This window comes from Anolis sagrei, chromosome 2 (genome assembly GCF_037176765.1).
Source record: "Anolis sagrei isolate rAnoSag1 chromosome 2, rAnoSag1.mat, whole genome shotgun sequence".
Lineage (NCBI taxonomy): Eukaryota > Metazoa > Chordata > Lepidosauria > Squamata > Dactyloidae > Anolis > Anolis sagrei.
The window spans coordinates 155,003,157-155,020,178 of NC_090022.1; the positions used below are offsets into that span (position 1 = coordinate 155,003,157).

The following is a 17,022-nucleotide window of genomic DNA, read 5'->3' on the forward strand; positions in this document are numbered from 1 at the left end:
CAAAGTGTTAAAGTCCAGCATTCAAAGGTATGCTATCTGTTGAAAGAAGAGAAATTGATTCATAGGCATGCCGTTCCTATGGAAGCTTTAAAACAGATACTGCCTGGCCATCTGTCAGGAGTGCTTTGATTGTGCTTTTCCTGCATAGCAGTCTGTTGTAGGATGTTTGAGGTCCAACCCACATGGCAGATGAGATGAGATGTTTGACTTGAGTAGGAATGTTAGGGATGAGGAGCAAACTGTTGGGCGAGTGGGCTTTATACCCTCCTCATAAATGTACAGCAGAGTAACTTATTAGCAGCAGCGTGATCCAGCACCAGCAGCCCAAAGTGATAAAAAGAACAAAAACACACAGACCAATGTTATCTCTTCCATAGGAGGCTTTTCTTTATAGCAAAATAATATGGATGCACTATTTACAAGAGCAAGATTTCCATAACACAAATAAAGTTCTTTACACTTCATTCTTTTCTTCCACGTTGGAATTCTTTCTCATGCAGATAAACAGCTTCGCTCTCACAGAGCCTCTTCTCACACCGAAATTACACAACAGCTTCACACAGTAGCTTTTTTTACACACAGCAGCCTTCACACTGTAGCTTCACATGCGATGGCCTTCAACCTGGGGCTTCTCTCACCAGAGCTTCTCACACACCAGGCCTACTCATTTATTTATTTATTTATTTACTTACTTTGCTTGTATACTGCAGTTTCTCAGCCCATAGGCGACTCAACGCAGTTCACAACAAGAGCAAAAGTCAATCCAACAACATACAATATTAAAACCATTAACAGTATAAAATACAAACTAATGACATCTCAATAACAACACATTAACGTCTCGTAACTAAAATCGTGATCCAATTCGTCATCCATAATTCCGTTTCCTATATTCATTGTGTTCATTGCACTATTTATCCGAACGCCTGTTCAAACAGCCAGGTTTTTAGTTTTCTTCGAAACACCATTAGTGAAGGGGCTGATCTAATGTCCATGGGAAGGGCGTTCCACAGCCGAGGGGCCACCACAGAGAAGGCCCTGTCCCTCGTCCCCGCCAGCCGTGCCTGTGATGCAGGCGGGATCGAGAGCAGGGCCTCCCCAGAAGATCTTAGAGTCCTGGTGGGTTCATAGGCAGAGATATGTTCAGATAGGTAGCTTGGGCCAGAACCGTTTAGGGCTTTATAGGCCAACGCCAGCACTTTGAATTGAGCCCGGTAGCAGATCGGCAGCCAGTGCAGCTGGTGCAGCAGAGGAGTTGTATGCTCCCTGCGCTCCGCTCCTGTTAGTATCATGGCTGCTGAACGCTGGACTAGTTGGAGCTTCCGAGCCGTCTTCAAAGGCAACCCCACGTAGAGAGTGTTGCAGCAGTCTAAACGGGATGTAACCAGAGCGTGGACTACCGTGGCCAAGTCAGACTTCCCAAGGTACGGGCGCACCAAAGCTTACTAATACGGAGGCAAACTAACACTGAGGGCACTCTCAGACTGAGGGCTACTAAGCTAAAGATACACCTGCTTATATTGAACTAGCAGCGTTTCTCAACCTGGGGGTCGGGACCCCTGGGTGGGGGGGGGGGGTGTCGCCAAAGACCATCAGAAAACACAGTATTTTATGTTGGTCATGGGAGTTCTGTGTGCCAGGTTTGGTTCAATTCCATCATTGGTGGAATTCAGAATGCTTTTTGATTGTAGGTGAACTATAAATCCTATTACCTACAACTCCCAAATTACAAAATCAATCCCACCCAACCCCACCAGGATTCAAATTTAGGTATATTGGGTATTTGTACCAAATGTGGTTTAGTGAATGAAAATACATCCTGCTTACCAGATATTTACATTACAATTCATAACAGGAGCAAAATGACAGTTCCGAAGTAGCAATGGAAATAATGTTATGGTTGGGGGTCACCACAACATGAGGAACTGTATTAAGGGGTTGCGCCATAAGGAAGGCTGAGAAACACTGAACTACAGCCTTTGCTGAGTTATTGCATCCATTTAACCCTTTCACTGCTTGACTCACATTTTTGTAATTCAAAGTACCTAGTTAATTTTTAATATATCTGATGACTGTTTCATATGCATCTAAACTGGAATATTAATACATGGAACACTTAAAAGAAAAAGAAAAAAATCTTGATAAATACATGAATCAACTATTTTCAAAACAAATTAATAGAAACACATTTTTTCAGCTATGAATTTTATCTTCAAATAGTTAGAAAATACAACAATGCATAACCTAATAAAACGCACATCCTGTGAATATTGCATGTTCTGACCTGCTGAAAGTATAAAGAGAAGATTGCTTGAATAATCCATCTTAATATGGGTCTAGCTTTCATCTTCATATTTTACAACAAACCACTTTGCCCTTTACCACTGTGGTTTTTAAATTACCGCTTGGTCAAATTAAAGCCGCTGCTTTACATGGTGACTCTCTACCACACTGATGGAATCCAAAAACCCTTTCATCTTTTTCGTTACTAGTCTGCCTACAGAACTTGCTTCAAAAAAGGCAACCCAGTCTAAATGTTTGATGTTTTATTCATAATACATATAAAAGAATAGATAGTAAAAGTTATTTTGATAGAAAAAAAAGTTACAAGAATAAAAATATAATTGCTGTACAGATAGCATTTGTTATTTTAATATATTTTGAATGTCCATTTATCCAATGAGCAGGAGAGGATGGATTGGTTCATTCAGGTAAGTTCTCCTTGAGTGTAGAATTAAAAATAATTCCAGTGGTGCTTGACTTCGTTGACAACTCTTTCTGTAATGTTTTAAAGAAACAGTGATATCTCTCAGTAGCAAGAAGTGCCAAAATGGAAATTACTGCCAGATTAGAAGTGAAACAGACTTATGGAACACCCATTCACTTATGCCTAAAATTCAGTATTCATCTTTTTAATGGATGCCCACAATAATTAATCTCTAAACATTAATCATATAAGTTCCCAGGATGCTGACAGACAGAATAAACCACAACTTTATTCTATCACTTGTGCTATAACAGAGTTCAAAGAAGATGAAATGATGGCACTGTTGTATTTTTTAATTTAATTTCTCCTCTAGTCATTTTTGAAGTTTGTTTCACTATTATTAAGTATCTTACCTCATGGTTCCCATCATAAGACTGCATTCTATTATAGAAATTTGCTTTATCAAAACACAATATTGAATCGTAGTGAAATTTTTCCAATATGCTAATTTTCTGCACAATTCTTTTTGCATGTCTTAAAGCAAGCGGTGTGAAAGGACTTTTCATTTTCTCCATAAGAGTAGAAGCCAACAAAAAAGGTAGAAAACTAGATCTGTTTTGGGGGAGTATTTTATCAAAATATCTATAGGACCTGCTTGTGGTACAAAAGCACAACTTACGGGGAAAAAAAATCTTCATTTTATAAATAAGGGTCAGCAAACTAAACCTAAAATATTTGCTCTTGCATACTGTAAAACCCAGATGGAATAAAACTGCATGAAGGTTACAAGATGAGTGGCCTAAATCAAACTGAGCCAAGAACAGAGTATGAGATGTAAAGGACTTTAAAGTGGAACCTACAGAATAATTGGAGACAACAACTCCAGGAAAGCAGTAGGAGATGGAGTGAGAGAAGGCTTTCAAGCAAGCCACCAGACAAAGATATTGCCAATTATGAAATGATCAAACAGCACTTTCATTGATCTCTACTCCCATGTTTTTCAAACATTTGAAAAACATTTCAAGAAATATCCAATAACTTTTAGCTTGTTTCTAGGTGCTATTAGAAAGGTGGGTGTTCATCTATAAACCTTTGAGTGGCCTGATGTCAAGATATTTGAAACACGACTGTGAATAAGCTTGTTTTCATAAAGTTGTTCTCTAGGTGTGTCTAAAAATCTTCAATTGGGCATTCCCCAACATCCCTTTACTGCCCTTAGAACAGGAGTGTCAAACCCATTTTCATCGAGGGCCACATCAATTTCATGGTTGCCTTTATAGGGCCATTGAACTCATAGACCAGCGATTCTCAACCTGTGGGTCCCCAGATGTTTTGGCCTTCAACTCCCAGAAATCCTAACAGCTGGTAAAATGGCTGAGATTTCTGGGAGTTGTAGGCCAAAACACCTGGGGACCCACAGGTTGAGAACCACTGTCATAGAGAATCCATAAATACACAGGGCGGACTTTCAAGTTTAAACATAGTGGTTGGTACTCTTTAGTTTCCACCCAGTTTGGATCCCCAGATGTAACTGAATGACAACTCCCATCACTTTTGATTATCTGCCATGCAAACCGGGGATAATGGAAATTGCAACCCAACAGAACTTGTGGGTTCTGAGATTGAGGAAAGGTTAAAGGGCATATCATATCCACAAGCCTTTTATCTAAATCCAAACCCCACTAACCTGATTAAATAGAGCGAACCGCAGACTTCCTGGTGTTACTGAATCATAACTTCCATTAGCTCTATTCATGATGTCTAATGATGAGGGATACAGGGGTTATAGCCCAGCATCTGGCATGAGCCTTGAGTTTGACACAAATGCCTTACAGGGAAAATTCTTTTTTTCTCTCTCTCTCTTTTCTATTATGATTGATTTGCTGGGCTAATTGTGTGGCTGGTTGTTTAAAATATATTGCAGGCTCACTTGAAGGTTAGTTAGCAGAAAAAAGGAGTGTAAGTGTTTTAAATAACTTTAGAAGGTGGGAGGCAGGCAGGTCTGCAAAGTTCACAAAATAAATGCTGAAATTATTAAGAAACCAGGTAGGAATTTTTCAAGTTAAGTTTTCAGGCCAAGTGGACCAGACAATGCTGCTAAAAGAAAATGAGGGAGATTAGACTGTACAGAAAAAAGCTGACATTTCAGAAGAAGTTATAAAAATAGAATATTTATGTGGCAGAATACAACAAGGGTGTCATCAACATCATAGTTGTCATGGTGGAGGGAAGGATAGACTGAAAGGACTGTAATGACAGCAGTCCTGGAAAGAGCCAGACTTCAGTGGCAACAAGGAGTATAGAGAGCACAGTTGTTACTCCACTTACACGGAGAGGGGGGGCAGATACACAGCAAACCGGAAGAAGAGAAGAATCTCCTCCCAAACAGTCCCTTCAGCTCAACAACTTTGCAAGGCAGTGGGTTTCACAATACGGGGCAAACTGAAAAACACAACACACTGGAGGAGAAACCAGATCCTCCTCTTCTGGTGTGTTGTATGTTTCTGTTTGCCTCGTATTACTCTTCATTTACCTAAGCCAAACATAGATTCATGGCACAGAGAAAGAGAACCCCATCTGTACGGCAAACGAAGTGACATGGGGCCAGCTACTTCTTATGCCTATGTGTCACGAATCTTTGCTTTGTCCAGGAAAGGGAGATACCAAGCAGAACAAACTCACGAAAAGACAGCACAAGGAACAGGAAGTATTCCTCTCCCTTTTCCAGGTGGAACAGATTTGTAAAACACGCGGAGCAAACAGATCTGCCAGTAAGTGAAGTGACGCAGGGCTGGTTCCTCCTCTTACCTGCGTGCCAGGACTCTATTTCACCCTAGACATAACAGAGACATGCATGTCTCCCAAACAATGCCCTCAACTCAGTAACTTTGAAAGGCAGTGGCTTTCACAATAAATAATCAAAATGATGAGTGGAGGGCTGACTCTACAAGCAAGAAGCAGAACACAGCTGCCTTCTGGTTTGGCTAACATAGCTCAAGGGAGATTGACAAGCATGAGGGATAATTTTAAGAGGTCAGTAAGACGCTATATGGGTGCGGTAATAGCAGGAAACATTAACAACGTATAAATAGGATCAAAGGACTGGAGGGCTCAGATATACAACCCAAAACAAAAGAGGATTTGGGACATCATAAGGTGAAACTCACCGCGAGAGGGCTCAAAAATGGGCACTGAAGTGGTGATTTTGCAACAGTTATTACTACTGAAGGATAATGATAGCAAAAAAGACCCACACAATTTAGTCAAATCACACAACTTTGCTGCAATATGGTGATGGGGTACATGAATAGAAACCAATTATATACAAAAGAAACATACCAATAATTTAAGATAGAAATTATTACAGGATTTCCTAGAATCAATCAGTTATGTGCAGAGGTTAAGGATGGACCAACAGGCCCAAGATTACTATTTAACATCTTATCAAGTGTAATAGATGACACTTCACTATTCATTACGGTACCTTTAAAGCAAGTTTCCCTCACCATACAGAAGAATCAGTAAAAGACCTCACAATCTACTGCAGACTAAAGCAATGTTCTTGTATTAGCTAGTAAATGAAATTTATAGATAACTACCACCAGACAGGATGACCACCACCACACAATGGAAAGCAACCACACAATCCTTGATTGTCTGCTCTTCAGAGAAGATTTATAAAAACCCTACATTCCTCTTTAACCCATTACTAAACTCAGCAATACTTTGAAAGCATTTAAACTTTGATGTCAAATATTTATCATGGCAACAGTTTCTTCAAGCATTACAGGAAACAAAGCTATGTATTGTGTATCTGAATTTTCCCTGCAACAGCTTCCACTCATTTCCTATCATTTTATGCAATAAGGAAATAGAGTTAGGACATACCATGAAATCTGAATAACTAGGCTTCTGGGTTGGTTTGCTTTCTTTGCACTCTTCTAAAGGTAGCTGGTTGGGGGGTTCTGGACGTACACTTTTGTAAGGCGTCTGCAAAATGTAATTGTAAATACACCTACTTGTCTCATATTTCATGAAACATGACAACATCCAATGTGATGTCATGAGTTGGGAGGAAAAAGCTAATTGTATATAGCATAAAGGAACAATTTCCATACCATACGAAAGCTTACAAACTCCTCCACCAAGTGAAGCTCTAAATTTACATATTTTCACATATCTTCCCTTTAACCAGACTGGCCAGCATGGATTCTTTTCACTCTTTAGGTAACTTTTTCCATTTGCTTGTCACACAGAATGACCTGCATAATGAACTCTACCTTTTAAAAGCTGTTTCATCTTGCATGCTGTAATATTACTCATTTCTAACAAAGAGAAAGTGTAAGAGAAATGTACCTTTGTTGCACATGGATATATTTATCCAAGCCAACAGAAATGCTTTAGCAAGTGGAGACTGTGTGTGTAATTCCAAGAAAAAGACAAGCAGGAGCAGAATATTCCCACTTTCATTTCAAAGAAAGCTCACTTTTGCTGTTATGGTTCTCATTAAATTGAACAAATTATTTGTGGAGCACAGCTCCAGAATCCTCCAGTCAACATGCTGTTCAAAAATGTACCTTTCCTAAGGTCTGGCTCATAAGAAAGGGGACATCAAGACCTTGCTTGTGTATGCGTACTATATACTCCGGGGGCAACAGGAAAATACATCTGTCTTCAAAGGACAGTGACAATGTCTACATAGTGCAGTTTGTTTGAAGGTCTACAGGTTTAGGGTTTTGTTCAAAACTAGTTGTCACAATGTGCACAAAGTAGAACGCACAAGTAAAGCTTGTTTAAGTAAGAAAAAAAAAGATTTAAAGTTCTTGACAATTAAATGACAAATCTGATTAGCGTCACCCACCTTCGCTTGAAATGCCTGTTTGCCACCAACGGCAGTTCCTGTTGATATATTGCTGCAGCTGGATGCTTTTAGGCAAGAGCCTACCTACAAAACACAGATAAAAATTAAGTTTAAAAGACTTAACAAGCAGAATATTTAGCTACGAATTCTAACAGATTTAAATCTCTGAAAATATCCTAAGAATTGCAAAGATAATCTCAAATCGGAATAACCTCTGGAATTCAAAGCGTCACCTGACTTCCACTCATGGCTTTGATTGACAGGTGGTGGTAACCACTACTGTAATGTGTTGTGTGTGGGGCTGCCTTTGAAAAGGGTTTAGAAATAGTGACTAATCCAAAGCAGCAATGCTTCACACCAGCCTCAGATTTTATAGCCCATGTAGAAATAGAAAGATGTCCTCTTTGTTGTTTATTCATTCATTCGATTCCGAATGACCTCATGGACCAGCCCACGCCAGAGCTCCTTGTCGGCCGTCACCACCCCCAGCTCCTCCAAGGTCAAGCCAATCACTTCAAGGATTACATCCATCTTGCCCTTGGTTGGCCCCTCTTCCTTTTTCCTTCCATTTTCCCCATCATTATTATCTTCTCCAAGCTTTCCTCTCTTCTCATTATGTGGCCAAAGTGCTTCATCTTTGCCTCTAATACCCTTCTCTCTAGTGGGTATTATTTCCTGAAGTATGGACTGGTTGGATCTTCTCATGGTCCAAGGCACTCTCAGAATTTTCCTACAACACCACAGTTCAAAAGCATCTATCTTTCTTCGCTCAGCCTTCCTTATGGTCCTCTACCACAGAGAAAACCAAGCTAACAGTTACCATGGTACTATCGTATTTCATAGTCGAATAGCCATCACTGCGTAAGTTGCACCTCCATTTTTTGGGGGTAGCAAAATTTGTATTTTTGTGTTCCTTGCATAGTAATCGTAGAGTCGTTTGGAGGTGAGCCTCCTTTTTCCAAAGGGAAGGAAGTTTTAAAAACCTGAAATGGAGGTCTGGCATGCAGATCTTCCCTCTTCCTACCAAAGATTTTGCAAACTGCCTTGGCTTTGGAGAATGAAAGAAAGGAGGGGAAATCTTCCCTTCTCCTTCCTCCTCAGCAAAACAGTTTAAAACAGCAATGATAGTAGATGTATTGGAACTGCATTAAACAGAGAAGTATTTTAGGCAGGCATTTACAAAGAAAGGTCTTTGGCAAGGTGAGCGATAGAACCCCCCCCCCCCTCCTTTGTGGCCAGAACCAAGCAGTCTTCAAAAGATTATGATAAAAAGCCTAAATAAACCTCTATCTTGTCATTGTATAATTGGCATTGAATGTTTGCCATAAATGTGTTCTGTGATCCACCCTGAGTCACTTTCGGGGTGAGAAGGGTGGAATATAAGTACTATAAATAATAAAAAGTGTAATTATAATGAGATGAAATTTGGCATTTTCTAGCTAAATTGTTCATGCATTGGATCATCTATTTACAGAAGACTTCAGTTTGGAAGGCTATAACCAATTTTTGCCAGATAGTATATCAGACAGATATATACTTCTTTACCTTACGCATCTTGTTATTAGTAGTTGGAGTTCTCTCATCTGCAGATCTTTTAACAGCTTTCCTGGAAGTTGCAAATTCATCCCTTTTCGCTGACTGAAAAAAATGTTAAACCATTATATAAACATTAGCAAATGTAGCATAGGTCCTTTCTGAAGTGGGTCAGTTTAGAAAAAAAAACCCTACAAGCAACACTACAACCTTCGCCGCACAATCATCAAACTTTTCAAAAGATAAACATTTCAATAGAGAAGGCCTTTAGGGGGGTTAAGTACAAAAATACCTCTAAAATTCCATATACACACATATTTAAAGACCATATTTAAACCTTAAACAGGATGACAGTTTGAAGATGGGTCAGGATGAGCTCCTGACCTTTAGTCCAGCTCCCTTGCACACCTAGTAGATCGAAAAATGTAGGTCTGATAAAGACTACTTTCATGCACTAAAAATGAAGGGTCCCTTTTGCTACAAGCAGTAACACAAATTGGCAGATTAGACCCATTTGCTAGATCCATTAATGTGAATGTATGGGGTGGGATGCCAACCCCCTTAAAAATAGGATTAAGATATAAGGCTAAGATCTCATGCCCCCTTCTGCGGTACTCTTTCCACTTGACATAAAATGCTAATGACCTGGATTCCTAGCCAAAATTAATGTCTAAATGGTTAGCATTTGTCTGCTGTTCAATTATTTGATTAACTCAGCAGAAGCAACTGGGAGAACACACAACACCAATGGCAAGCAAAGGCTGTAAGCTACAATATACTTGATAAACAGATGGCAATCTATTTTGGTGATCTCCTTAATCGTTTCTTCAAATTACATCATCCACACTTGACAATGCTTTTTCATGAAATTAGCTGCTACATTCCTTCAAGTAACTTACCCGTGCAAAGACTTACTATTTTAGATTGAGGGTCTTTTTTAAGTTTGTGATGTTGCAATTGCTGGGCCATAGTATCAAGAAACCTCTGATTATTAATCAAGAAGCATGAGTCATTTTCCTTCTCCCAGTTTTCAATATTTGTCTTCAGGTCCTCTTCCAACTAGTTTTGGAGAAGCAATTTTAAAAAATCAGCTATTTGATCCATTTCAAGAAGCCTATACTGGATACTTACAGAGAACATAGTAACTCAGAATTGTTTTTGAATTATAATGTATAGGAAACGAACTAACTCTGGGGTTCACTGTCCAACTGCTCACACTGCAAATGGAAATGGCTAAAAAAAACCCCTAATGGCCTTTCTACTTAGGACATGCAAACTCTGACTTGTCTCTCTCCCAGTGAATCCTGAATAAGAAATAAGGCACACTACAGATATGTGGCTTGTATAATCTGCACTACTTACAGTGGGAGTGAAAAGCATGGCATGATGGCTCATTCACTATGAGTTTTGGTTTAACCAGCTACTCAAATTTATCCCTTACTTCCTACCAATATTATTGAATGTTCTACTTTAGAATAGTATTCATTGCTACCTTTGTAAGAGGACAACCTAAAAACACACACCAAAAAATCCCTACTCAAAGCGCATTAGAACAGTTCCTACTCAGCTTGCTGTTGAATTGCAAAACAGAGACAGAAACAGACAATCAATCATTCTGATATACAAATATCATTTGGATCTCATATTCAGGTGTTGATCAATTTGCACTTTCCACAAGCTGCTCTACATGAACAAAATACATTTTTAGTGATGAGAATAATGTCACAGTGGAAAATCAACTAGGTTTTTGTGACATCCATGTCACAATGGAAAGCTTTTGTTCTTTCCACCAGCACTGTGCCATAAAAAAAAATCCAATGGAAATGAAACCACACAAAAATTATCCAGGTGCTTACCTTTAACAATTGTTTTTGAGCCTTTGATCGTTCCCTTTCGTCTCTGAGTAAGTTACCCCCTCTGTTCAGAAGTCTGCTCGGATCTGTTGATTTTTTCTGAACGTAAGACACAGAACAGGTCACAGAAGGCCTACATACTACAGATCAGGCAAGGGGCCAATTTCTGAACCCTTGCTAGAACTAGTCAGAAGTATTTTCCCTTCAAATGGAGAGGTGGACGTGATGTTGTACAATTGCGTGCTTCAATTTTGCAGAGAAACGTTTCCATGGAAGCTCAGTAAGAACTTCTTGATACATTTGTGTAGTGGAAGGCTTCAAATGCGATTTTGTTGTCCTGTAAATACTGTTAGATTGCAAATCCCAAAATCCCTACCCAGTACAGCTAAAGGCAAGGAATACTTGGAGCTGCAGTCCCCCAACATCTGGATGATCACAAGAATATGAAGCAGTGTAGCATAGGCCTCTTCAACCTGTGGCCCTCCAGTCATTTTGGACTTCAACTCCCAGAATTTCTGACCATTGAGCAAGCAGACTACGGCTTCTAGGATTTGGAGGTCCAAACAGCTGAATGGCTTCAGGTTGAAGAGGCCTTGTATAGAGAACGTGTTTCAGTAAGTTGTCTCAGTGGACCTGTCTGATCAAACATCCAACTAGATGATCAGGTTTTACCTAACTACTCCATTATGACCAAAGTCCAAACCAAGATTTCTGGTCAAGACACAAGGACAAAATCTGTTGCCGTGATTCTTCCTTGCAAGAATCACAATGGATCAGAGTCCTGGGTTGGACAACAAGCTACTCTTCATGATTTTAGTTAGTTTTGTTCCTTCAGGTGCCAGCGAAAGCCAATCTCATCTGATTGGGTTATGTGCACAAATTACAACAAAAGACTGCTAATTCAGGATTGTCTGGAATCATGATTCACTCGCATGTACAAATGATTATGAGATCCTTTGGATTCAGATTTAATCTGCCTATAGTAAGAGGGATTCTGTGTTACTTTGGGTAGATATATTACGTATTCCCAGTCTAATGAATACACATTCATACACATTATCTTCTTTCAATCAAAAGCAGTGGTTCTCAACCTATGGGTCCACAGATGTTTTCACCTTCAACTTCCAGAAATCCTAACAGCTGGTAAACTAGCTGGGATTTCTGGGTGTTGTAGACCAAAACACCTGGGGACCCACAGGCTGAGAACCACTGATCTAAAGCAAACCTCTTCCCACCTAAAAAAAAATCCACTTTGCTGCCCCTCACATGTGTCCACATTCAGAGTTGTCTATAACTGTGCTATCGCATCAATATGTTGGAGCCCCTGGTGGCGCAGTGGGTTAAACCCCTGTGCCAGCAGGACTGAAGATGGACAGGTCACAGGTTCGAATCCAGGGAGAGTGCGGATGAGCTCCCTCTACCAGCTCCAGCTCCTCATGCGGGGACATGAGAGAAGCCTCCCACAAGGATAATGAAACATCAAAACATCCTGGCGTCTCCTGGGCAATGTCCTTGCAGATGGCCAATTCTCTTACACAGGAAGCAACTTGCTTTTTCTCAAGTCGCTACTGACACGACAAAAAAAAAAAATCAGTATGTTATTCCCCAACACTAGCATTTACCAATGTACTGCAGTTCTTCAATTCTAAGACATATTTTTTCCCTATATAAACATCTCTAAAATGGAGGTGTGTCTTAGAACTGCAGGTGTAACTTATCGATTTCTGTTGGTGGTGGTACTGAAAATAGAGTACACCTTACAATCGATGTGTGTGTTTGTGCTCGCAAAACTCGAAAAGTAGTCGGTCGATTGACTTGATATTCCGACACAACGTTGCATTCCAATACACAGGTGTTTTAATAACAAAATTAAATTTGGATACAACGGTACATTCGTAAACACACGCGTATTTAGAGAAAAAACTAGCAGTCCTGAAGTAAACAAAGTGGAATCTGTGATAACCAAAGCAATCATTCACCGCCAAGCTTTCATTTTACCTCAGCAGTAAATGAAATAACCTATCACAGAACAGCTATCATTTTACCTCAGCAGAATAAATAACCACTCGCAGTGCAGCTTCTTTTTATCTTAGCAGTAGAAGAAAAACCAATCAATCACGCAGTAGCTGTCATTTCACCTTAGTATAAGAAATGAAATCTGAGCTATGATTGGTTTCTATTGGCATGCCACTCATATCGACCAACATAGCATTTGAGTACTAACAACTTCAATTTCCAATACGCCTTGCATTCGCTAGGACTATCAATAAAGTGCAGGGGAAATCTTTGCTAGTGTGCGATTTGAACTACAATTGCTTCTCTCATGGGCACTTATACGACGCATGCTCCAGAGTCAGTAAACTGCCAGATCTTTATGTTTATGCAGAAAACGGACAAACCATAAATGTAGTCAATCCACTAGCTTTGCAATAAAAATGATTTCTGCAACGCAAGGCAGGATATTGAATTGAATGTGTTTGGTTAGGTTGAGCTAGTACAGTATAAAAAAATATTTTTCTCTTCAACATTAAAATGTAACAAGCATGTAATTATGCTCACCTCCAGTTCAACAAATTTTTCTAAGGTAGTTTCCCATTTCTCGACACTTTCATACAGAGATTTGTTTTTCTCATAAATTGCTTTAATTTTTACTAGTTCTTCATCATGCAGACTCAACATTTCTTCTGAATAATCGTCTACAAAAAGAAGAAAATGTGCATGTCAAAGGATTATATAGTGTCCCTCTTGTGACACAGCACTCTAGGACCTCATAGGATTTTGTTCCATGTCCAAAATAAATAAACAAACAAACAAACAAATAAATAAATATCCCCCATGTACGACTTAGCAAAATTTCTTGCTGCACAGTTTCAAAGCCATATTGAGCTCACTATACACTACATCAAGGACTCAGCCCACTTCATAGAAAAAATCAGCAATCTCAAGCTAAATACCAATGACAAACTGTTCAGCTTCGATGTGATGTCTCTATTTACCATGGTCCTGGTAGCAGACACCATTGCACTAATCAACCAGACGTTCATTGCTTCACCACCAGCAACTTTCAGTGGGACAATGAATTCTACGAACAGAAAGATGGAGTAGCTATGGGGAGCCCTCTCAGTCTGGTCATAGCTAATTTCTACATGGAACACTTTGACATCAGGAGAGCAGCAAGACCAAGAACAAGGCACAAGAGTAAAGATAAAGATCCACCCAGAGGAAAACCGTTCTTGCCATACATCAAGGGAACCAATGACCGCATAGGAAAGCTGATGAGGAAACACAACATACAAACTATCTACAGACCCACCAAGAAAATCCAACAAATGCTACATTCAGCAAAGGACAAGAGGGATCCTCTCGCTTCTGCAGGAGTCTACTGTATACCATGCAGCTGTGGACAAGTCTACATAGCGACCACCAAACGCAGCATTGCCCAAACACGAATCAAGGAACATGAAAGGCACTGCAGATTACTTTAACCAGAGAAGACAGCCATAGCAGAGCACCTGATGAACCAGCCTGGACACAGCATATTATTTGAGAACACAGAAATGCTGGACCACACCAACAACCACCATGTCAGACTACACAGAGAAGCCATTGAAATCCACAAGCATGTGGACAATTTCAACAGAAAGGAGGAAACCATGAAAATGAACAAAATCTGGCTACCAGTATTAAAAAACTCTAAAATTACAACAGCAAAACAGAAGGGAAACAATCTGGGACATCTAATCATCTCTCAACAAAAGATTGCCCTAACAGGCACTAACAAGCCACACCAAACAACAGCCAGGCCATCAAATGCTAATCAAGGTGGCCAGTTGAAACATTCACACTTAGCTCCAGCAGACAAGAGTTCTTTGTCCCACCTGGTCATTCCACAGATATATAAACTCTTTTTTCCTAGTTCCAACAGACCTCACTACCTCTGAGGATGCTTGCTATAGATGCAGGCGAAACTTCAGGAGAGAATGCCTCTAGAACATGGCCATATAGCCCAAAAAACCTACAACAACCCAGTGATTCCAGCCATGAAAGCCTTCAACAATACAAAAAACAAAAAGCTTTCAGAATCAAATCATAAAATCACTAACATTTCATGTAGGCAACGCCTTTGTATCAAAAGTTGAAAGACAAAAGTTAGAAGAAATTACCATTATAAAATGCCTGAAAGGTAGCTCTCTGTTCACCACACAAACAGCATTTGTTCCAGTAAGTTTCAAGCTCTTCTCTTACTTTCAAAATAATTTCTTTAAGTTGTTCTTTCTTCAGTTCTTCCAAGACCAGTAACTCCTCTTCCCACTAAGGAAAACAAGAGAACCACAGAACGAAATCTATTACATCTAACAATATAGGCCTTGCTTTTGTTATCCTCATAAAACTCAAAGCTTAATATTGTATAAGCTATAGCAGTGAAGGAACTAAATAGAAGCTACACTTGTATCTCCAAGCATTTTAATACCTGCTTGATACCAAGAGACATTCATATACCACAGCTTCAAAATTCTTTTTCCACACTGAATTTAAATTGTTTTGTGACCTCCATCTCCTATCAACTTTTAAAGAGGACCATTCTCAAAATATATAGTGCTTCAAAAAGATGGGCCCAATTTGGAATTGATGTATCTCTGCAACTATGAACCACTCATGAATGAAACTCAGCATAAGGCATTGTGCATCCAACTAGGGCAGGGGTCCTCAAACTTTTTAAACAGAGGGCCAGGTGGCAGTACCTCAAACTGTTGGAGAGTTGGATTATAATTTGAAAAAAAAAACATAAATGAAGTCCTATGCACACTGCACATATCTTATTTGTAGTGCAAAAAAAAACACACTTAAAAACAATACAATATTTTAAAATGAAGAACAATTTTAACAAATTTAAACTAATTAGTATTTCCATGGGAAGTGTGGGCCTGCTTTTGACTGATGAGATAGAATTGTTGTGTGCTTTCAAGATTCCTGGACATAATAAATTAATCAAATCCGCAAAACTGAACCTGCAAACATGGAGGGCCAACAGCATATTGTTTACTCCTTTGCTTAGTCTATATATTGTACAAACCACTCAGAACCTGCCCCGATTACCGTATATATTTGAGTACAATCCAACTTGAATATAAGCCGAGGCACCTAATTTTACGACAAAAAACTGGGGAAACGTATTGACTCAAGTATAAGCCGAGGGTGGGAAATGCAGCAGCTACTGGTAAATTTCAAAATAAAAATAGATAATAAAATTACATTAATTGAGGCATCAGTAGGTTAAATGTTTTTGAATATTTACACAAAACTCTAATTTAAGATAAGACTGCCCAACTCTGATTAAACCATTATTCTAACCTTCTTCAATGTAAATGAGCTTATGTTTCCTTCCAATAATAATAGAGTAAAAAAATAAATATAATAGAGCAAAATGATGTATATGTAATACAATAATAGATCAAAATAATGTAAATGTATTAATAAAAATAGAGTAAAATAATAAATGTAATAAAAATAGAGTAAAATAATAAATGTAATAATAAAATAAATAGAGTAAAACAATAAATGTAATAAAACATAATAAAAATAAATAGAGTAAAATAATAAATGTAATAAAACATAATAAAAATAAAGTGAAATAATAAATAACCTTGACTTGAGTATAAGCTATGGGGGGCTTTTTCAGCCTAAAAAAGGGGCTGAAAAACTCAACTTATACGCGAGTATATACAGTAGTTACATATGACACCAACACATTTTCTGCATCAGTGGCTTTAGAATTCTGGGGAATTATATGTTCAAGGCTTCTGCATCAAAAGTAGTTAAATGCCAGGATAGCTGTTCATCTCCAATTGTGCCTCTCTGTTACTGTAAAGGAAACAATCTCATTAGTCTTGGGCAGCTCCTGCCAGTTTGTGGACCCTTGAATATCATGTGAAATCTTCTACAATGGACTGGAGCCCCGGCAGATGACTCACCAAGAAAAAAAAGAAAGTATAATGATAGAAAGCAAAACATCTAATGCATCACGAAAACCCTAAGCTTGAAAGCACACAGAGACTTGGGTAACAACT

The 17,022-nt window shown here is 38.9% G+C and overlaps 1 protein-coding gene across 2 annotated transcripts in view; it reads right to left on the reverse strand.

Moving 5' to 3' along the window:
* Window positions 1-362: 362 nt before the first annotated feature.
* The window catches only part of LOC132768106 (protein regulator of cytokinesis 1-like), a 28,058-nt gene continuing 11,398 nt past the window's right edge, over window positions 363-17,022 (reverse strand). The window contains exons 7-14 of one of the 2 annotated variants that reach the window (XM_060763718.2): window positions 15,118-15,265; window positions 13,514-13,650; window positions 10,958-11,053; window positions 10,017-10,160; window positions 9,114-9,206; window positions 7,569-7,652; window positions 6,596-6,697; window positions 363-2,778 (exon numbers count right to left, since the gene is read on the reverse strand). In XM_060763718.2, the coding sequence (XP_060619701.2) occupies window positions 2,704-2,778; window positions 6,596-6,697; window positions 7,569-7,652; window positions 9,114-9,206; window positions 10,017-10,160; window positions 10,958-11,053; window positions 13,514-13,650; window positions 15,118-15,265 (879 nt within the window). In that variant the 3' untranslated portion in view covers window positions 363-2,703. The remainder of the gene's footprint in view (window positions 2,779-6,595; window positions 6,698-7,568; window positions 7,653-9,113; window positions 9,207-10,016; window positions 10,161-10,957; window positions 11,054-13,513; window positions 13,651-15,117; window positions 15,266-17,022) is intronic. The other variant, XM_060763719.2, reaches the window with a different exon arrangement.